Below are 21,130 nucleotides of genomic sequence, written 5' to 3' on the forward strand. Positions count from 1 at the left end.
GGATTCAAGGATCCTCATTCCAAAGGCTACATTTGACTATTTTGCCTCCAGGCATGGATGAAACATTGGATTTTGACGCGTAATTCATACATTTCATTAATCATACAAAAAATCTCATCATCAGTCGTAACCCATACAAAAACAAATATTAGACAAGTGTTGATAGCACATTTCACCATCCCGGTTAAAGTCTGCAGTGTCGAACAATACATAGTGCAGTTAGTCTCAAGAATCAACCTCTGCTAATACGCTCAACCTCAGCCTCAATAGCCTCGAGGTCATGCTTCAGAACCAAGATAATACGATGGGCCTCTCGGGCCTTCTCACTAAGAACTTTGGAGGACACGAGGATGACGACGGAGTTCAAGCCATGAAGAGACCAGAATTGTGTGAGCTCTTTCAGTTTGGCTTCAATGGATGTCATGCGACTTTTGATGTTGTCAAGCTCCTCGATATCACTGGTTTGGAGAAACGAGAGATCGAATCGGATCTTCCACTGCTGGTTGACGAGACGGAGATTGGCAATCAGTGCCTCCAGATCGAGCATGATATTCATGCCATCCGTGAAGAGAAGCTTGCGGATACGGATTTTCTCTTTGGCAGGCACACGAGCAGAGCCAGGAAGGGTGCCGAATTTGGTTGAGCAGAGACTGAAAAGCGCATGCATGAGTTGTCCCTCCAGAGATTCTTCCATGCGACGGTTATCTTCCAGGACGAGCTTGACGCGCCTCCAGCGGCTTTGGAGCTTCACAACTATCTCAATCTCATACCGAGAGTAGTCATCCATATCGAAGGTGTCATTCGCTAGCTTTGTCACCGGCTCGTTTTCTTCAAATTGCGCCATGCCCAGGACGAAGCTGAGCTTCAGTCGCGGGTCTGCTTGGGTAACGAATGCTCGGAGATAAGGAGGGCACTTGTCACTGTCATCCAATGTGATAACGTGCAGTTTATCCTTGCCATTGTACGCGGCATACGTGGGCAGGACCACATCCCGGAGTTTCTGCAGGCTTCCAGGCGTCGAGAACCCCGGCGGAGCTACATATCCGAGTGTCTATCCAGGTCAGGTTAGCTTGTTGCCATGGAGGTCAAATAAATGAAGAAATGCTCCACCTTATGGACGAGGTCCCAAATTTCGTTCAGCCCCCGAGGTCGAATAGGATGGTGAGCCAAGTTCAACACGATCGTTGTCAAAAGGTCAAACAGGCGCCGTTTAGCCATGGAAGGCGTTATTCTTTTGCGACCAAGGCCCTGGAATTCAATCGCGTGCTCAAGGGCAGCTGATTCAACGGTCTGAGCAAGCTTGCAGATTGAGGTAACCATCCCCCTGACACAGGCCATGTAAGTGGCCCGAAGTACCTCGTCTGGCGTGTTCTCTCGGGCCACAGGTGCCTTCATGATAAGTGGTAGGTACTGTAAGACCCAGGACCAGGGAATAACACATGCACTCGCGGGATTGACAATGCACAGCTGTGAAAACAATTAGTTCTTGATCAAATAGAAATGTACTTCAAGATGATACCATTTGCGTCGACGCGAGTTCCAGCACAGAATACAAGGAATGCAGGTGTTCCAGAGAGGTACGGTCAATCATGTCCATGCATAAGCAGAACTCTTTCACTCGACAAATCTGTTAGATGTTAGCATTGAAATTCAAAAGACCCGGATGTGGTATAGGCTTTACGAAATCCACAGGCTGTTGCTCGATAATGGCCAGGCGAAGCCGCACAGCGGAGTAAAGACCGTCTAGGGAGATCTTCAAAGGGTGAGTCGAGTGCCGATGGCGGTAGAGAATGCCATTAATCCTTGAGACCAAGGCACGGAAATAACGCCAAGCACACTCGGGTCCTAGAGATGATGAGAAGAACTGAGCCTGTATGCTTTCAATATTCATATTGATAGAGAGGGCCTTACCAAGGAGGCGAGAAATATGGACCTGCTCCAAAAGCGCTGTGAAAGTCTGAATGCCGTGCCAATCGCGCCCCATACGGTGGTAAAGAAGATCCTCAAAGCAGGCTCGAGTTGCGCCAAACTCAGTCCCGTTTCTCAACTTGCTCAGCAGCTTTGCGATTGTAGTGGTAGACTGCTCCAGGGAGGTGACAAAACTGAGTTCGCTCATCAACATCTGGACCCAGTGTCTCCCTAATAGTTTGTGTTAGATTTCCTGAGATATTCACGAGTCCTGAATATTGCGAGACTTACTGCGACCCAAAAATGTCTTGTGGAAGGACTCTGTCATGACTCGTGAGTAGTAAAGGTTGGAGAGCCTCGAGTAGACTTCAGCAATGCTGAGAATGCTCTAGATAGAATGAGTTTCTGTTAGTCTCCCCGAGAATATCATGAGAATTCCTTCTTACCTGCAGTCGCGCCATGCAGGTATCAGAGCCCGCCCTTTCATGGAATAGGTCACATTCTCCCTGGCGTTGCTTAGCACAAACCCCTGGGCTTGTTAGCTAATAGTCTTGAAAACCACATCCTGGATCAACTATAAAAATACCTCTGATGATGAAGAATGGGCAGCGCCTGGGGAATTCGTGCTTGAAGATAGTAGAGGCAGCAAACTCGTAATGGGCTATTGCCTCTGAAAACCTTTCTCGAATCCAAGCCTTAGCTCGGCTGAGCAGGCCTTCTGTTGAAAGGTCAACAGTATCGGCACCGGATTCCGGCTTGATTGTGGACCAAGGAAGCATCACCAACACATCGTCTTGCTTCGGGGGATTATACAGCCCACAAAGAAGCGAAAGAGATGCTAACGAATCCTTATCACGGGATTCCAGGTCATAGAGCAGCTTTGTAGCATGCATCAAGATGTCAAAAGGCAGGTTTATGACATTCCATTTTCGGAGGACGGTTTCAATCTTGTGAGAAACAACCTAAACTCTGTTAGTTGAATATTCAAAAGAGCACTAGCACGACTGGAAAACGAACAAAGAGACAGAAAAAATCCTTCAAGATACCATCATGAAGTGTCTTCATTGTCGCTGGAGCAAGCTGATTTTGGAGAGAGTCGGCCAATTCGAAAATCGTCAGCCACTGAACGGTAGGGTTTTCCAACGGAGTCGATCGCAAGGGCTTCAGGAAGTCTTGTTCAAGCTCGGGCCTGCCTTCAATGATACCAAAATGCGCAAAAAGAACCTCCACCATTGAATAGTGAAGGATTGTCTCGACAGTCTTTTTGTCAAGGACGTGCATCAATTTGTGGCACAGCATTGTGTCCATTGCTGCAGGAAGATCTCCGGCAGCCACTGAGGTTTCATAGTACTCGTACCATCTGCCCTTTTCATTGTAGAAAGAGCGCAGTTGATCGTACATTTCGAATTCCTTGAAAAAGGCTAGCTTGTCCACATCAGATCCGAGCAGCCTGATGGTAGCTGCTCTCAGGTCAGATGAAATTCGGCCTTGCTTCAAAAGAATGTTGCAAAGCCTCGAGTAGCGATGTAGAGTTGTGGAACTCAGACGACTGCGGTTTCTGCGATATGGTCAGCGCTATTGAAATTTATGGGAAGTCGGTGGGTATCTACCGATTGATGTAATCGATCAATTCATCAAATTGCTCCCCTCGGCGAAGGACCTCAATAGCTTGCTCAGATTCTCCATTCAGATGAAAACATTCTGAAGCCTCACTGTAGTGACCCCCTCTTTCATAGAAAGCTGCAGCCTTTTGAAGCTGTCCTTGATTCTTCCACAGCTCTTGGGAACATGTTAATAATGAAACAAACCATCGAATGTTGGAATGGCAATTACCTGCAGCCTTGTCGAATCTTCCAAGTCCCTGGAAGCAATCGGCAGCTTCCGATAGCAACTCAGTCTCGAGAAAGAGGGCAATTGCCTTCTCATATGATACTGAGAAGCCTTCGGAATCGCCAGCCGCGCGACGAGATCTGCCTTCCTGCTCATGCAGCCACGCCTGTGACTGGGCGATGCCTCGAGTGTCATTGGCCTTTTTGTAACAGAACAACGCCTTATTATATTAGCACATCTCGTAGGAACGGACCATTCGTTATTGAGGTGCTTACATCTGCATAATTTTTTTGATGCAGGAGATGGGCTGCTCGTTTAATCCACCTCTCGGGGTCGACCGAACCACCCGCCCGCAAGACCTGTACTTTCTCGGCAACCTTTTGTGTGTAAGTCAAAATTTTCTTTGCTTTCTTCGCTTTTTTGGACACAAGCATTGAAACCAAACCTACATCCTCATCTTTTTGTCTCACGAGCTCTGCAAGCTCACCATCGCCGCTCGTAGAAAGTGCCTGGAGAATAGGGTCGATGCTATTATCAATCGTCTCCATGAACCAGAGCTGTTTCCGTGCCCTGGTCGCTGCAACATAAAGATGCTATCGAACGTCAGTCAAGCTTCTGATCGTAAAATATTGTCAAATATTGAAGAGGATCGATCTACCTTGAGCTCGGAGCAAAGTGCCTTTAAGAGAACATATCAGCATTGAAACAAGTTCTCGTAAAAAAGAAAACCTCACCGCGTGCTTCTGAGAGTCAAACTGGGTTCGTATTTCTTGGGCAAGCAAGTGTAAGCATCGGTAGCTGCTTCCTAGCCCACTCCCCCGAAGAAGTTGTAAACAAGGACATCGTCGAACTCCATACCCTTGCTCTCTAGGATCGTGAGGACGAGCGCGATTTCACCGATCTGGGACTGCAGCTTGTTCTTTGAAGTCTCGTCACGGACCAGAATCACTTGCTCAGCGCCGAAGTCAGCCACCTGATCGTTCAGCTTGACCAAGCCGATCATCTTAGCCGAAAGAATCGAAGAATCAAAGCCAGCTATTCAGAATGTGAATGTTAGCCGAAGAAGTAAGTAATGGAATAACTTTTCATACCAAAGATGATAGGCTTTGGACCTCCAGTCAAGCCAATTTCGGGATCAAGTTTGTCGATCGTCTCGGGGAAACCTGGGGAGGTTCTGTCAGTAAGTTGCGTGACACTTTATTGAAGGAAGGCTCTTACCATTCCAAAGGAGGTGCATTACCCAAGAAGCAAAACTCAAGATGCCCTGATGCGAGCGATAATTCTTAGCCAACATGAATTGCTTCGGCTTGGCGATTGAAGGTTGATTCAGCTCCGTGGCGATGGCCTCGTAATAGTCATAGAAGAGTGCTTTTATTTCAGGGAAACGGAAGACCGAATCCTTTGAGATACACTGGGCGGTGTCGCCGGCTAATTCATGTCAGTCGGGGGCAATTATTCTGGGATCGACGGCAGTAACCCACCTAGATGAATTCCTCGCGCATCACAGAGACAGCTCAACAGCAGGACAATGTCTAAGCACCGGAGATCTTGTATTTCTAGAGACACAGTTAGCTTATCTACAATCCAGCACCAAATAGTATATTAGCTGCATACCGTCCACATAGATCTCTTCAAAGCACTGTCGGATCACCTTCGACAGATTTGGGCTTTCCTTCAATGCTTGCAACAAGGCAATTACTCGATCAAGTTCATCAAGCTGTTTGCGCTGTCTCTTTATCTTTTCGTAGCGCTCGAAAGTTTGAAACACTTTGTCCCTGTCGGTTTCAGTAGCAAAGGCTGGAGAAGCCTTTGAGCCTCTTGAGAGATACTCCACATGAGTAAGGGGCACGAGGGTTCTTGCTGATATGCTGGAGCCTTTAACGACACCCATAATCTCCGCGAATAGAAGCTCCGGGGAGCAGCCCGATGGCGCAATGCCAGAAAGACAGCTCCAGTACTCCGTCTTGAAGCCATCGAAATCGATAATGCGCTCCTCAAGCTTCTTGTCGAGAATGGCTTCACCGTTCCTTTTCGCGTGCTTGTTACCCAAAAAGTCTTGACGATTTGCCCGCCTGAAAAGAGTCAGATACAATTTCTCAAAGATTTAATGATAGCGGGAAAGGGTGCCGAACCTGAACGTCTTCTCAAGTAGCCCCAGAAACTCATCATATGTGCAAACAAAGGGAAAGTTCTGATCTTTCAGAGACAGGAAAGAGTCTGGCTCCTGATCTGTAGAAGAACTTTCCCGCGATGGGTCATCGTTTTGAGTTTCTATCAGGCTTCTTGAGTAGGCTTGGAGCTTCGAAGCCAGATGTGGTGATCGTGTCAGAAGAATCTGTCCGTCATTAACGTCAAACACCAATGTAAATGAAGGGAGTTTGAAGACATACTTGTCGGATACTCTTTCCACCATGGGCAGCTTGTCGTGCCCTGTATTTGGCGAAGATTTTGAAGAGAAGACACGTTGTTTTCCCCGTACCGCTCCTTCCCAATATGAGGCTGGATGTGTCAAAATGACGGACAATCTCCATTTCCTCTGGGGAAAGTTCAAACGGGAATTCTTCACGGCCTGTGGGGTGCATGATGGACTTCAACAATGACTCGGTGACATTGTAAGACTTGTCTGAACCCAAGGCATTAGTCATATTCAAATCAACCATTTAATAAATGCTTTCTAGTTGGAGAAAATGTTGGAGATTTCTTACTTGACATGTCAAGCAAAGCGTGATCTGCCTTCCTCGTTGCACCTATTGGCTTCATCTTCGAAGCGTTTTTCTTGGCATGACCGTAGCGATTAGGAATGAAGGTATCATCAGTCTGCTTTGGCGGGATGTTACAACACTTCTCAACTGTCTCTTCATGGTAGCAACCTTGGATTTCGATGATCTGACCGATGACTACTTCCATCTAACAAAGCAGTCAGCGAGCCATCTCGAAAGTGGCACCAATAAACTTACTTCGTCCTCGGATGTAGCGATCTGCCAGACTATGAATTGTCAGTTAAATCCTCCGGTAACATTTATAGCTTGAATACCTTTGGCAATCTGTTGCTCAACCCATGGAGCATCATCATAGAATCCCACATCAATCTGCCACAGGATCCAGGTCGATGTAGACACTTTCGCACGCATGATTGGAATTCGCATGCGCTTCCTCTGTTCCTTAGAGCCAGCAGGCTTGTCCAAGTCTGCACCATGCCATTTGCCACTGGCAATCTCTCGAAGCCTGAGACCCACCCGAGAGACGTCACCTGAGGAGATTAACACATGAAAGAAAGTTCTGAGATGATGATACGGGAAATTACCTGCACGTGCCAGCTTTTTCACACTCTTCATAGCTTCATCAGAGAGTAACACCTTCCACAGGCCCACAGGTTTTCCAAATAGGTCAACAGCCACACCTTCCTGTCTCTCGTTGTAAAGTTCCTCACTCACGGGATTTGATATGTGTGTTGAGGACTTGTCCAACTTCTCCAAGCAGATTCTGCATGGGAAGCTTTCCAGCGCGGTACGCATCAGTTTGGGAACAATCTCCGTTCGGAGATGACCGAGTGCATGAATCACGGCACTAGTTGAGTGCACCTTGGGCATTTCCAAAGATTGCAAATCTTCCTGAACAGCCTCAGGTACATTGAAACTGACCTTGCGCTCGGACCGAGTGTTTTTGGCCTGATTGGACTTCTTGTCATCCCGGTCGAGGACCTTCATTGTATCGAGCGATGGAAGATTTTCCTTCAACACACAGTTGTTATTGCTGTTGAGGGTGTTGAGCAGATCTTGCAAGGAAGCCATGAGATTTGTAGCCTTTTTCCACTCTTTAGAAATGCATCCAACTCCGTGGCCAGATGAACACGCATCGCACATATTGACGAGTTTTTCAGACATTTTGATGGTGACACTCAAGTCAAGGCTTTTCTTTTTTGACAACAGCCATTCCTTCATGACAAAGACATGCTTCTCATCTGCTACCAGGTGCTCGAACATGCCATCTTGGGAGACGAGAAGCTCTGCGACTTCTCGCAGGTATGGTGTGGGGTGTTTAATAACCAACGGCAGGGCGGATCCGACTAGCTGAACAGCCTGATCTGGCGAGAGCAGATTGGCCGATGAGTTGACAAGAGAAACAATCACGCTTTTGAAGATTCCTTCGGCAACTGGAGCAGCCAGGCTTTTGGTTTTGAGAATATCGAATGACTTTTGAAGGCGGGTGAGGGTTCGGGCGGGGTGTAACTCAATCTCTTCGCGGACTGCCTCATCTGTCATTCCATCAAATAGCCCAGTGTAATACTGGTCAATGCGAGCGAGGGCATGATTGTACTCGTGAAGACCGGGGTCTGAGACCTGGAGGAGAATCGTACACAGGGTCGGGCGCCGCGAAGATCCCATGGTTGCAGTAATCAGAGCACTTGTCAACTTTGGAACGAAACCCGACTTGAGACGCGCCAGCCGCGCACGTAGAGGGAACTTGCCAATAGAATGGGATTTAGGTTTTGGAATACAAGATGTAGAGAAGAGATTGGAGAGGTTGGGTGGAGGAGTTGAGAAAGTAAACAAAGCGGTTGGGGGGTGGGGGGTTAATGAGTGAGAGAAAGAAGTTGAAATGAGAAAAGGGCCACAACAGTCAAGTTGGAAGCGGCACGAGACATCACGGTCACACGCTGACTCTTTATTCTCGGATCGTTGTATGCTGTCGCCTCTCTATGACCACTCTGAATAGAATCTTGTTTGCGATGCTGGAAGCCGAATATCGTTTACATCGCTTCGAGGACTATTCCTCATTCCCGGCTTTCTATCATACGAGGATACCCATACATTTTGAAGAATTACTGCACCAGCTGCGATCAACACTAACTGGAATAACATGAACTGGCCCACTTGTTACCAAATGAGAACCTGTAAGATAGGTCAATGTGTCTATATATAATGTTAGACAGGCCTCTACCGCATATAACCCTCCTGTTTGCTCCGCACCGGTGCATATTTGGGCCATTAGCATAGCAGACTCAGTACGCATGGCTGGCCTGTAGGCCGCTTTTCCATTCAGTATCTTTCTAGAACAACCTTCCACGCAAGTGGGAATGATGCGGTCAATTGATAAGAGCCGAGTCACCGGGATGATGCCGAAAGAATCCGCGTATGCAGAGTTAGCTGTGCTGTCTCGTCGTGGTACATTTACGCACAAATCACGGCTCTGCTAATTTTCCAATTATGTATTGCTGGCATAATTCTGGATTCCTTCCTGGAGAATCTGCAGATATTTTTGCACCTGATTAAAATGATAGACGCCTTAATAAACATATCCACCAGAGTTTAGGGCAGGAGGGACCCGAGGTGCCTTATGATTGCAGGTGGTGGAAATTCCAGAGAAGGTTTTGTTTGAAACCAAGCAATAGAAAACCAGCATGCATTCTACGGCAACATGGTGAACCGCTCATCTCTACCTTCTTGGCGGTCTCGAGGCTACCAGCTCAGTGATTTCGGTTGGTTGAATTCTGGGGTCTACATGTCAGAAGTCACCTCTACCCATCAGGATGAAAAGTATTCGGGTGGCTGCATCAGTCATATTGATTAAATACAACAATGATGAGTATGAACTAAGAACGGGCTAGTATTCTGGCCGAAAGAAGGCTTTGATTAATATTAGACACACCCATTTTTCGAACGCGGATGAAATAACCACCAATTTTGGAGTGAGACCTTCTGTAGCACCACAAAGGGCATTCTTCCGGTTTTCTTTGTGTTGCTCCAATGAATTCGCACACAATGGTGATAATATACTGTCTTCAACTCCCGTTCACGTAATGCTTTGTCTAATGATTTGGGGCCTGCTCAATTCTGCCGATATAAGACCCAGAGCTAATATTCTCAAGGACCGGAAGTACCTGATTCCCACAGCTTGGATATTTTTTCCAGAAACTCTATCAAATACTTGGTTCAAGCAGTTAAATTACATCGTGTACTTAGTATGGAAGACGTTCGTATGCCCGACTCCCGACCAAACCCCTTCGTGAAGCTTCAATCGAAACATGTGGAAAAGCTGGTGCTCCTAAACTGCGGCGTGAAAGGCAACTTTGAAAAAAATGATTCTATGTCTGTTGCAAAGGCTTTGAAAAAGCTTGCGGAAGAGATGGACAAGCTCACGCACCTTGGTAAGGAGTGTGCCGAATCTTATTTTATCCCGCCCTGTTTTCAAACAAGATGCGGCATCCTCAAGGCCGAGTTGCACCACCAAAGCCGAATTATCGAGGCTATGAGATATAACCAGTTCCGTACAGAAGCAGCGGTGAAAATGTTCGTCCAGCATCTTGCACGGCTGACCCTCTCACAACAGATGGACAATCTCGACCAATTTGCCCAAGACGTCGATTCGAAAGTGTGCAGCCAGGAGTTCATCTGGGAAACAAGATCGGTGTCTTGTAGCGAAGAATGTGAACAGGAGTGGCGGATGCTTTACAATACCTGGCTTTATTTGAACTCGGCTGTACCAAGCTGCACTTGTTATCAATGCTCTAAGCGACGCCCACGCTGGCTTTCTTCTGCTCCTTCGCCCGCTCATCTGGACCCGCATTCATTCGACCCTCCCCAGCGCTCTCAAGCTTCTATTTCCAATTTAGCACGATCGGCTGTTGAAGGTTTACCCGGCCCACGCAAGCATTGCACTTGTCGTTTTGCCTTCACGTTCCCTTAGGGCTCGCTTGAATTTCCCATGCAAGTAGTTCACCAGGGTTCTCGCATGTCAGTGTTATGCAATGGATTTGAACCCCGCTGTTCTAGAAATCAAGTGTCCCAGCGGATTGACAAGATAGCATGTCAAGTAGAGGCAAACTGTATTCCAACTTGAAGATCTATACTCAGATTCTGATGATATTCCTTCCGGTTTCGCGCCCCAATACGCCGTCAGGTAAACCCCCCTTTCCTTGCTCTAGTGTAGTTTGTTGTCTCTAAATCTAACTTGGCAAATACAAGCATATCTACATATAGAATATGAGGACCGGTAGAAATAACGCCGAAAGACCACCGCTTAACGAGGCTAGAAACGGCGGCATTTTCTACCCGCGGTAACCGCCGCTTGACCGCCCAGCATAGCATGCCGTTTCCACTTGACCAAAGAGGCTCCAAAAATGGTTCCCCTCTGTAGCCTAAACCAACGAAGTCTTATTTCCATCATAAGGTTGGCCGCCTTGACTGCTAGTGTTGGCTTCAAGAGCCTTTTTCCCCATGGGCTGCGGTCGCCCTCGCTTATGGCTACTCTGTCAAGACCAACAATGTGTGAGGCGGAGTTCTTTGACCCGGCGGCAGTTATCCCGAGTCAGGTCCGGACTAATCTTCTCAAAATAGTACCTAAGCCTATTCCTAGGTAGCTCCACAGATAGGAAGCTCTATTAGAGGTTAGAATCCTAAACTTTCCAGCGATAATGGTTTGGATCCACCGGATACTCGCTATGTACCTGGAGACGCTAACGACGGTAGCCTGATGGGGCTGATTAAAAAACCTCCGGAGCTTCCGTGGACCCAAGCCCCCTTTTTTTGCTTGTTTTATAGCAGTTGCCGCCCACGAGGGATTATCTAGCGCCCATGTAGCACTGCCGAGTTCATTCTTCCCGCCCCTCTGACGTCCACCAAAGCTCGAACGGACACTCAACCCGTTTAGCGCCATCGTTGCTTGCCTTCGCTTCGTGTGGGGAATAATTTAAGTCCTGAGTATCCGGCTGCTTCTTCTGTCTCTCGATCTTTTCCCAGAAATCTGAATCTCAGGTTATTAGCTACAGCCCCTCAACCAGCATGGTTGTGCTTTATGATGACATCATTTTTCTCATATTTGACCATATCTTCGACATAAAAGATCGTCTTCAGCTTCTGCGGGTATGCCGCCATTGGTACGGTTTACTGCTCCCCAAAGTCTACGAGAGCATTCGGGTTGAAGGCAATCAAGCCTATGGTCTTGTTTGTTCTATTCAAAAAAACCCGGAAATTGGCCGCTCTATCCGAGATCTTACTCTCAGGTGGTGCTACGGTCATGAGGCAAATCATAAATACAGTGTGGAAATGTTCAAGGATACCCTGCAACAAGCAAGCCCTTCCATAGAACACTGCACGAATTGGGAAAAGGACCTGCTTAACGGAGAGCCGGATGCGTGGCTCGCATTGCTCACGCCGTCACTAGAAGCTGTCAGGTCTCTAGAGCTTGAGTATAAGGGCTGGTCGGACTATTTCTTCCCTATGCTAGCGCGAGCAGCCGCTCGCCAAAAGCCATTCGATTCGAAACCTTGCTTCCAACACCTAGAATGGGTGAGAGCTCGAAACGAACACAACAAAACTACCTACTATGCCAGCGAATTCTTGCCGCTATTCCATTTTCCCGCCATGCAAGTGTTCTCCGCCTCTTCGCTGTGTGAAGAACCGTACCCGAATCCTTTGAACATTTCAAAGCCCGCGCTAGGAACCTCAGGGATCACGGAACTTGATTTTGGTGATTGCAATAGTAGGAACGGCATGGCCGACTACATCACATCTTGCGCAAACTTGGAGGTTTTCAATTATCAACACCAGAACCAAGCGGTCTGGGGTGAGGCGTATTGTAATTTTCATCCTCTGGCGTTTTATCCAGCGCTCTATACCCAGAGACACAGTCTTCGGGTGCTTCGGCTGAACAATAATGGAGAGATCTACGGACTAGATCGTTTCGTCGATGACCAGGACACAGAATACAGTGGCTTTGGATCCTTAGCTGAATTCTCTCAGCTGCGTGAACTTCGGATGCTATTACGCACACTCCTACAATTTGGTTCGAATGATCAACCCGCAGTATCTCTGTTAGACGTTCTCCCGTCCAGCCTAGAGCATCTCCAGCTTGCCGGATATTGCGTGGAGGACTTCGACGTGGTACTAGGAAATCTTCAGGGCATGCTAGCGCAGCGAACGGAGCGATTCCCAAATCTCAGACGACTCGAAATTCAGCCAGTCATCTTGGAGAGGCTCGCCTCCGCCTCATTCATTGGCAAGGATTGGAGCCCCTACGACATTCCAAAGTCCGTCAAACAGGCATTTGCACCAATCAAGCTGGCCTGTGACGAATTGGGAATCGCATTTGGCTTTACCAAAGACGGTTACAATGAGATATATGACATTGGCATAGCGTTACCTTAGCGAAGAATCGATAATTTTTCTCGTTGTAGCAGAGCCGTCTCCCGCTTTTATCACCTACAGTGATTTGTAGATATAACCTAATGAGTTATCGGAGGTAGGTAGGTCCCTAAGGGATCTTGAACGCTCAAATGAAAAGAACTCTATATCGCCAGATTGCCCCATTTTACTACCCATGGAGGTGATGGAACTCTGGGTCTAGGTGGGATAGTCCGTGTCCGATTGGGCGGTGCAATTAGAGGAGCACAGCGATGAGTGCTGTGTAGAGGGCTTGGACGGACGCAGGGCGAAAGACTGACACGAAGTCAGGCCTTTCATGTCAAGGCGACCGAGGGAGAGGGTACGTGACGAAACCTGAAAGATAAAAAGAACCGGAACAGGAACTTCACAGGTCCGCATCTCACATTTGAAAATTTTTGATCTTGATTCAGCACCAATACAAGTGATTTGATTTTGTTCTTCCCGACACCACCAGTGCCAGCCATATTGCAAATTGAGATAAGTGAAGCATAAGCCGAACAAGTAATCTGCTTGACAGATACAGAATGAGTAACAGGATATCATCAAAGGACTCTCCTGTTTTAGCAGACCGCCCCCTAACTAGTATTTTCAGACCAGCGCTGGTATCACCGCCGGCAGGGAGAAGTATACACCAGCCAATCAGCGTGCATCCGATTTAACTAACACTCGCCCGACCGGGGGCTGCTTACCTAACCACTGTTTCCGCGGGGGACGATGTCACAGGGTCGACTTCGCCGACGGGAAATGATTTTGTCTTCTGCAATCACCTTAACCATGGCCACACCCCGGCTTCCGTTCCTCTACCCGAGTTTGATGCGTGCTATTCGGTCATGCGAACCGAAAACGTACCACTCCCTTCAATATGCCCGCTTCCGACAAAGTTTCCACACCTCTCCGCGACGCGGCCAAGGAACCTACCAGCGGCGCTACGGGCCGGCCGTTGCGCCCAGCGAGCCTCCTCCGTCACGGCCCAAGGATGGCCAGTCAAGTCAAAATCTAGATGGAGCTGTGGCTGAGACGGAAGAGCCAGACCAGACCGAACACAACGCTTCCCCTTCAGATGAGTCACAATCGCAATCGGAGTCAAAATCGCAATCGGAGTCACAATCGCAATCGGAGTCGCAATCGTCCAAGGTGGATATGCACACAAACAGCGCAGATGGTGCTGCTTCCGCCGCATCGGAACAGGCTGCCGCCGAATCGACAAAAGGCAATGCTACGTTGGAGCCCGGACATGATGAAGAGGACTCTGCTTCCGAGAGCGATCCATCAGATGCCTTTACCCCCTCGCCCTCAAAGTCTTCTACTGGGGATGTGGGGGAGGAAATGTCGCAGATGCCGCCATACATGAACCACACCACCTTCGAAGAGGTTTACCATATGCCCTCCCCGCCTACTGGCCTTGCGCCGACCGAAACGCCGGCATCTCAAAGGCCGCCACATATGAGTCCAGCGCCCTACGTTCATCATTTCGATACCTATTCGCTTGTCCTCGACATCTCGAAAGGTGGATTTAGTGACAAGCAGTCCGTCACCATTATGAAAGCCGTTCGCACGATTCTCCAAAACAATCTCGATTTCGCCAGGCAGAGTTTGACCTCCAAGTCCGACGTGGAGAACGAGGAATACCTTTTCAAAGCGGCCTGCTCGGAGCTCCAGCAGTCGTTGCAGACTGCGCGTAACTCTGAGATTCAGAGGCAGCGTGCATCTCGGACACAGTTGGAACATGAGACCGATATTCTGTCCCAGCGTCTCAACCAAGAGTTATCGGGAATGAAGGATGATATCAAGGGCATGTTCAATGACCATAAGATGTCTACGCGGGAGCACCAGCGTACGATCGATACCATGGTTCAAGAATTGAACTACAAGATCACTGTATCACTCACTAGCGATGGCAAGAGTGAGATTGAAGGCCTGCGGTGGATTCTAACACGGCGTGCCGCTTTGACAATCGGCATCTGTGCCTGTAAGTATTTCTGTGCTCCTCACTATCGCCAATTACGCCTCACTAACGGCTTTTCTAGTCATGATTATCATTTTCCTCAAGTACGCCTCTGTCCGCCGAGTTCAAGAGCCCAAGCAGGTCGAAGTCGAGAAGCCTGTCACGAAAGAAGTCACCACTGAGACTCGGGTTGTTCACGACGCCGGGAACCAGACTGACATCCCACATATCCATGAGGCCCACCTTGGAGAATCTTTGGGTTAAGATACCACATTCCTTCTAGTACACCGCACTTCTTTCCTTTCATCATTTCTTCAGTCTGTACACATCATCTATACCGATCCCGGTCTGTCCTTTTTTCTTTTTGTCCTTAAGTCCTGTCTTTTCAGACAGGACAGCGTGTACCATCACCAAGATAGATCCTGATACCCCCCCTCCCCCTCTACATATACACATACACATACACATTCCATCATCTCAAGCCCTCAAATAGACTTTTGTTACATATAGACAGACACGCAGACATACGCATACAAAAAAGCTCCAGCATACCAACACGGTCCTAAAATATTTACATCCCAGGGAGCCAGGCCGATTTATTTCACCTTGAGATCCACATGGACATAGCGCGTAGCCACCACATTTCTCAACCGATTCAAAGCTTCTTTCAGCCAGGGCACCTCCTCCAGCCGATACTTATAAGCCCTGAAGATAGCATTGCTCTGATTCGAAAACCCAATCCTCTCCATCTCCTCCAGCTCATCTGTACGCATAACCCCCTTATAATCTTGCAGCTGCGGAACGACAAACTCCCACACCACCTCGCCACCCTCCGTCACCTCAATTATTCTCCCGGTAGCCGCCTCGCAGATCAGCACGTTCCCATCCTGCAGTTTCTGCGCGGATCCCATGAACGGCGTGAAGAAGCCCAGGCCACCAGTCGTCGTATCTTTGTATTCCCATTTGATCTGCTTATCGCGAGAGACGATGATAGCCCGCGAAAACGGGACCGAGATACCGAGTCTGAAGACGCCGTTGTCGAGAATGAGGATGTCACCCGCGGCGTTTATTTGATGCGCGCAGTGCTGTTGGCACACCGTCGGCGCGGTCAGCTGCCACAGGACCTCGCCGCTCTCGCGGCTGATGATAAATACTGCGGATGCATTGCGCGTCGAAGCGATGATGTTCCCGTCCGAGTCAAAGCTGACGCTGTTTATGAGAGGCCAGTGTTCGCGTGGATAGTGCGGGTGCGCCGCGAAGACGTCCTGGTCTAAATGGTCGATTGCGCGCCAGGACCAGAGCAGCTTGGCACCGCATGTGCCCCCGCTGCCGTCGAAGTCGGCTGACGAGGAGCTGTTTGAGCCGGACCAGGGGTCTACTAGCTTGATGCAATCGCCGTAGACCACACCGCCGGGTGCTTCGCTGCCGGGGATGCCGCCGCGCACGCGGGAGGCTTCGTCGGCTGAGAGAGGTTCAAGAACGGTATAGAGGAGGGTTCCATTGTCCAGGTGATTTTGGTCATGGTGTGCGTAGGGGTCGGAATACTGTCGTAAGATCTCACCGGATGGGTCAAGCTGCATCATGACGCCGCCGCGGTACTTGGCCCACATGGGAAACAGCTTGGGAGCGTCCGGGTGAACGCCATTGTAGGCAAGAGATCCATCAGGTAGAATACGGGAATGGCGTCCAGCACGATGAGGTAGAGTCCATCGGTGGACTTCTTTGCCGGAAGTTGAAACGAGGTGTGCGGTGTTCGATGTGAGAGGTGAGTAGAGGACGTAGCCGGGGGATACTTGTTGCTCATCGACACCACGGAGACCGAGGCCCCGACGGCGGACGGTGTGCTGCTCCATTTTGGAAAGGTTATGAAACAAAGTGCAATGAAGGAAAATCTTTGATAGTCACATAACTATGACCAGCAGGGATGCAACATTTTATGTTGCCGACAAGACCGCGTTCATAGAGCTGATTGATGGCGCTTAGGGCTTGGCCGACCGGCATACCGCGGCATGCCGCGGCGAGATAAGCAGACGGCCAACCACAGCTGGAGTATAGCTAGGATGGCATCAGATTCGCCATAGATATGCTAATCTGTAGACCAGAGTAAAAAGAGAAGAATGTAATGATAGACAGTTGGCAGGGGAGAAGTTGGGGAGGTATAGAAAGGGGCCGAACCCCTCGAGCAAAAGGCTGTGGTTGAACCAGTTCAGATAATACTATCTATTCAAAGACTAGGACATACTGCTTATCTTGCACCAGAATGGATCATCCTGCAGAATTATCTGACAAGACACAATGTGATCTAACCCATGACAAGCGCAGTCACCCATGGTTCCCTCGATGTCTGTCCATTGAAGAAGGCGGGATTGAGAGAGTAACCGATGAGGAAAGGCAACAGAATACAACGAAATTCTGGAATGCTGCTACTTTCTGGTACGCTGCTATACATTCAAATTCCCAAGGCCTGAGCTAATTCATGACTGTACAGGTTCAGCGCCAACATGGCTGTCGCCACTCTCAACATCGGTTCCCTCGGTGGCTCGTTGGGTCTCGGATTTTGGGACTGTTTTATCGTCATCCTGGTAGTCAACCTGACCAGTGATCTACTACCGGCCTGGACAGCTACCTTTGGATTGACTGGGTTGCGAATGACGACTTTTTCGTGCGTGTTTAAATGTCCTAGGCCCAGGATAGACCTGACGGGCTCTTCTACCATAGGCGATACTCATTCGGATACTGGGGCAATATGCTCGTCGTGATATTTTCCATGATTGCAACCACAGGTTGGAACGCGATCAACTCAATCTCTGGCGCCTCAGTCCTCAACGCTTTATCGAATGGAAAGTTCCCCACATGGGCAGGAGTCATTGTTATATGTACGCTGGTATGGGTGATCTGTGCGCTGGGAATCACATGGATCCATCGCCTTGATGCTTTCCTCTGGATCCCTCCGTTGGTTGTCTGGTGCGTGGCTGCCGGGACGGGTGCATCTTCATTCACCTCGGAGGCCTCCCAGGCACTGGAAGGCTCAAACAAGGCGGCAGCCGTTTTGACTTACATGGCCAGCATCTTTTCGTTCTCTGTTTCGTGGGTAAACTGTGCCGCGGATTATAATGTGCGAATGCCCCCTGAGACCCCGCACTGGAAGATCTTTAGCGCCACATATGTCGGCATTTTTGTTCCCACTGTCTTGGTCCAATCACTTGGTGCCGCTATGTACAGCGGCACTATAACAAATGCGGCATGGAAAGAAGCGTACTCTTCGTCGTCGATTGGAGGACTACTCGAGATGGCATTGGAGCCTGTCGGTGGGTTCGGAAAGTTCCTCATGGTTCTTGCGGCTTTGAGTGCGATCCCAGTATGTCCATGCCTCTGAGGTTCGTGCATACCCCTTTGATCTCACGTGCTGACGTTTGATTGAAGAACAATATCCCAAACAACTATTCGTTTGCCCTTCACGCGCAAAATCTCGGTCCATGTGCTATACGCGTCCCTCGGATCGTTCTAGTCACATTTGGCTTCGTGGTGGCGGTCATCATCGGATGTTGTGCAGCCAAGTACTTCGACGACACCTTACAAACGTTGCTAAGCGTTATCGGATATTGGACAGTTATCCACATCACCGTAGTAGTAGAGGAGCATTTCCTCTTTCGCCGCGGGTGGAAGGCATATGACTTTGATGCTTGGAACAACCCGACTGCTCTGCCGTTCGGATGGGCGGCGATCGGAGCATTTGCCTTTGGATTCTTAGGAGCAGCCCTAGGAATGAAGGTGGCCTGGTACGCTGGGCCAATTGCATCCTTGATTGGCATAAAGGGTGCAAACATAGGCCACGAGATAACCTTCGCGTTTTCTGGCCTAGTCTTTCCGGTGTTTCGCTGGTTAGAGAAGCGATATGGGGGCCAGTGAAGATACCAGTGGACGAATTAGATCCTATGGATTTTGAGATATCGTGATGTAATTATTCGTTCATCCACTTTGCCGCGGTGGTCACCAATCGAATCATGACTTAGTCGGACTGGGTGGGAAAAAGCTTAGATCTGACAGCAGATCCCAATTCCCGTCAGCGGATGTTCCCAGCCCCAGAAACTCGGGGAAGTAATAATTGGTAAAGCTTTCTTCAGGAGGGAAGTCATCAGTAGGTGCAGCGAACGGTACTGCCTCCACGCGAGGTCGCAGCCTCTGATGCACCTTGGCGATGATGTTGCCCAACGTGTGTGCCGCATGGCATGGTAATCCAATACAGTGAAGCCACTGCACAAGACTATAAATCAGAGAGTCGAGCTCTGCAATGTTGTGTGTCAGGCCTAGCTGAGTTTCGTAGCTATTCAGCAAGCGGCAGATGATGATCGCAGCGAAGGTTATCATGTGGTAGATATGGTCACTCAAATGACGTGTCCGTTCATCCACCGTGTCCATCGCTAGATGAACAATAGCAGTTGAGTGACGGATCATCTCTGAAACAACAGACTCCCGAGCTCGAGAGGATTTCGATTTTAGGGCATGCTCATATAGGAGAAGATTTGAAAAATGAAAGCCCATCAAGAGGAATTGGGATCTCGGTTGCTCTAGAGTCAGCTTCGTTAGAACTGTGCACAATGCCTCATCCGGCTGTGAGGGAACCCATACCGAGAACAAATTCCCATTTCCTCCTCCACGTTTGCAAGGCTGCTACCGACTTGAGAAGATCCACGTAGTCTTCGATTAGATGCTCGTAGACCGTCCAGTAAAGATGGATCTCAGCGACCATGCGCACTTCAAAATTAATAGCGTGGTCAGATTCGACAATAGCCCGACAGCGTTCGATCTGCCAAGCCTGCAACATGGACCTACGGCTAGTCCCAACGCAGTAGTGCAGGTGAGCAAGACATAGATGATTCCATAGGCAAAAATGATCCAATGTTTTCTCATCCATCTTGGTATGCGGCTGAGACTGACTCGTAATCGCGGCAAACAACGAGCTAGATTGGGAATGCTGCAGGGCAAATCCACTGAGGAGCCAGCTGTCGATACTTAAGGGGACCTGCCCCACGGTTGTTGACCACATGCATAGAATGAGAGTTGCTTGAAAGAAATCGATAGATTGCGGCGCCGTCAAGAGCATGCTTGACACCAAAGATCGAACACATTCATACAGCTTCGGAGCCAGACTTGCAGCCAGCCCCTCCGAGGTATGCCGCACCGCAATTAAGCAGCACGCGCAGAAAAGAATCGGGGATCGCCGTACGCGGGGTAAAAGCGCGACTGGATCGCCCTCGGGATCAAAAATGATCCAGCGGCCATAGTACTCGAGAAATCTAAATCCAGGTCATTGAGAAAGCTCATAGTAGGTCCGTAACCGCGCGAGAGATGTCATACATCGAGAGCAGGGTCAACGCAAGATCTGGCGCGATGAGATTGTCCAGCACCATCCCCAGAGACTTGGTGTCTGGAGATGGTTTGATCCCCGTGTCATTGGCCAGATCGCGGATCACCATGATCGGGGCTGCGGAAGTCTCCGTGTCCTTGTACTTTGGATCGCCAGGGTCCGGGGTTGTCAGCGCGCTGGTAGGCCTGCTTGACTCGTGCTCCGCACTCAACGGGCCCTCCCCGAGTCGGTCCAGCAGTGTGGCCACTGTTTTCTCCAGCCGCTCCAAGCTATTACCGGGTGTCAGTTTTAGTGGTGTTACCGAGTCCACCTGAGCGCAAGATCTACTAGTTAACCATACCGCGCATCAGTGCCAGGCGTAGACGCAGCCATATGCTGCTGCTGTGGCTCTTCATCGGTCTCCTCGGCCTGGAATAGAGAGCATTTTTGCCGCAGCCGTTCGCATCGCAGACAGGCCCGCCCAGGGATACCTGGCTCGTAGCAGCGGGTCTTCTGCTTCCTGCATGAGGCGCACGCTCGAGAGGCGCGACCCCGGTCTGGTGGCATGCTGAGACCAGACAGGGTGCTGGGGAATAGACCTCCTTGCTATGAGTGAGAATTGGTTAGAATCAACGGGCATCAACGAAGCTAAATTGCGCATGCCCACTTGAGTTTCTTTAAGGAGCAGCATAAATGGTGTCACCTGATGTGGATAAGATAAGCGCGCCCCGAACTTCCTCATGCGGAGGACGAGAAGACTGAATTAAGTACACTCTCTTGTATACCTTCCTGCTCCAGGTTAAAAGACATTTGCAGCAGCTCCAAATGCAACCATGGAGTTTGCTATATGGGTCACTATATGGAAAATTAAGTTTGAACGAAGCAAAAAATAGTATAAGAATCTATTTCATCGTGCTCAGAGGGCGGAGTCATCAT

At 49.2% G+C, this 21,130-nt stretch overlaps 6 protein-coding genes across 6 annotated transcripts; 3 read left to right on the plus strand and 3 right to left on the minus strand.

Annotated features, from left to right (window-relative positions):
• Positions 1–232: 232 nt before the first annotated feature.
• N7482_005194 (DNA helicase UvrD-like C-terminal) lies at positions 233–8,123 on the minus strand (the record flags this gene model as incomplete). The annotated part of the gene is made up of 22 exons (XM_056687319.1): positions 233–1,051; positions 1,111–1,467; positions 1,520–1,627; positions 1,682–2,139; positions 2,200–2,296; positions 2,355–2,437; positions 2,495–2,870; positions 2,926–3,466; positions 3,519–3,687; positions 3,742–3,958; positions 4,014–4,331; positions 4,553–4,773; positions 4,830–4,901; positions 4,957–5,166; positions 5,220–5,294; positions 5,353–5,810; positions 5,871–6,073; positions 6,129–6,361; positions 6,444–6,645; positions 6,696–6,724; positions 6,773–6,988; positions 7,043–8,123. The coding sequence occupies 22 exons, from the start codon at positions 8,121–8,123 to the stop codon at positions 233–235; spliced, it is 6,543 nt and encodes a 2,180-aa protein (XP_056542874.1).
• A 3,396-nt stretch (positions 8,124–11,519) lies between these two features.
• Positions 11,520–12,884, plus strand: N7482_005195 (F-box protein; the record flags this gene model as incomplete). The annotated part of the gene is made up of 1 exon (XM_056687320.1): positions 11,520–12,884. One exon carries the CDS (start codon positions 11,520–11,522, stop codon positions 12,882–12,884), a length of 1,365 nt encoding a protein of 454 aa, XP_056542875.1.
• A 792-nt stretch (positions 12,885–13,676) lies between these two features.
• On the plus strand, positions 13,677–15,111 carry N7482_005196 (CCDC90 family protein; the record flags this gene model as incomplete). The annotated part of the gene is made up of 2 exons (XM_056687321.1): positions 13,677–14,871; positions 14,930–15,111. The coding sequence occupies 2 exons, from the start codon at positions 13,677–13,679 to the stop codon at positions 15,109–15,111; spliced, it is 1,377 nt and encodes a 458-aa protein (XP_056542876.1).
• Positions 15,112–15,443: 332 nt separating this feature from the next.
• On the minus strand, positions 15,444–16,700 carry N7482_005197 (uncharacterized protein; the record flags this gene model as incomplete). The annotated part of the gene is made up of 1 exon (XM_056687322.1): positions 15,444–16,700. The coding sequence occupies one exon, from the start codon at positions 16,698–16,700 to the stop codon at positions 15,444–15,446; it is 1,257 nt and encodes a 418-aa protein (XP_056542877.1).
• A 407-nt stretch (positions 16,701–17,107) lies between these two features.
• Positions 17,108–18,756, plus strand: N7482_005198 (purine-cytosine permease family protein; the record flags this gene model as incomplete). The annotated part of the gene is made up of 4 exons (XM_056687323.1): positions 17,108–17,280; positions 17,336–17,509; positions 17,566–18,205; positions 18,271–18,756. The coding sequence occupies 4 exons, from the start codon at positions 17,108–17,110 to the stop codon at positions 18,754–18,756; spliced, it is 1,473 nt and encodes a 490-aa protein (XP_056542878.1).
• Positions 18,757–18,849: 93 nt separating this feature from the next.
• N7482_005199 (uncharacterized protein) lies at positions 18,850–20,761 on the minus strand (the record flags this gene model as incomplete). Its single annotated transcript, XM_056687324.1, has 4 exons — positions 18,850–19,415; positions 19,477–20,144; positions 20,206–20,484; positions 20,556–20,761. 4 exons carry the CDS (start codon positions 20,759–20,761, stop codon positions 18,850–18,852), a joined length of 1,719 nt encoding a protein of 572 aa, XP_056542879.1.
• Positions 20,762–21,130: the final 369 nt, after the last annotated feature.

This window comes from Penicillium canariense (assembly GCF_028826845.1).
Source record: "Penicillium canariense strain IBT 26290 chromosome Unknown utg000003l_segment0_segment0, whole genome shotgun sequence".
NCBI lineage: Eukaryota > Fungi > Ascomycota > Eurotiomycetes > Eurotiales > Aspergillaceae > Penicillium > Penicillium canariense.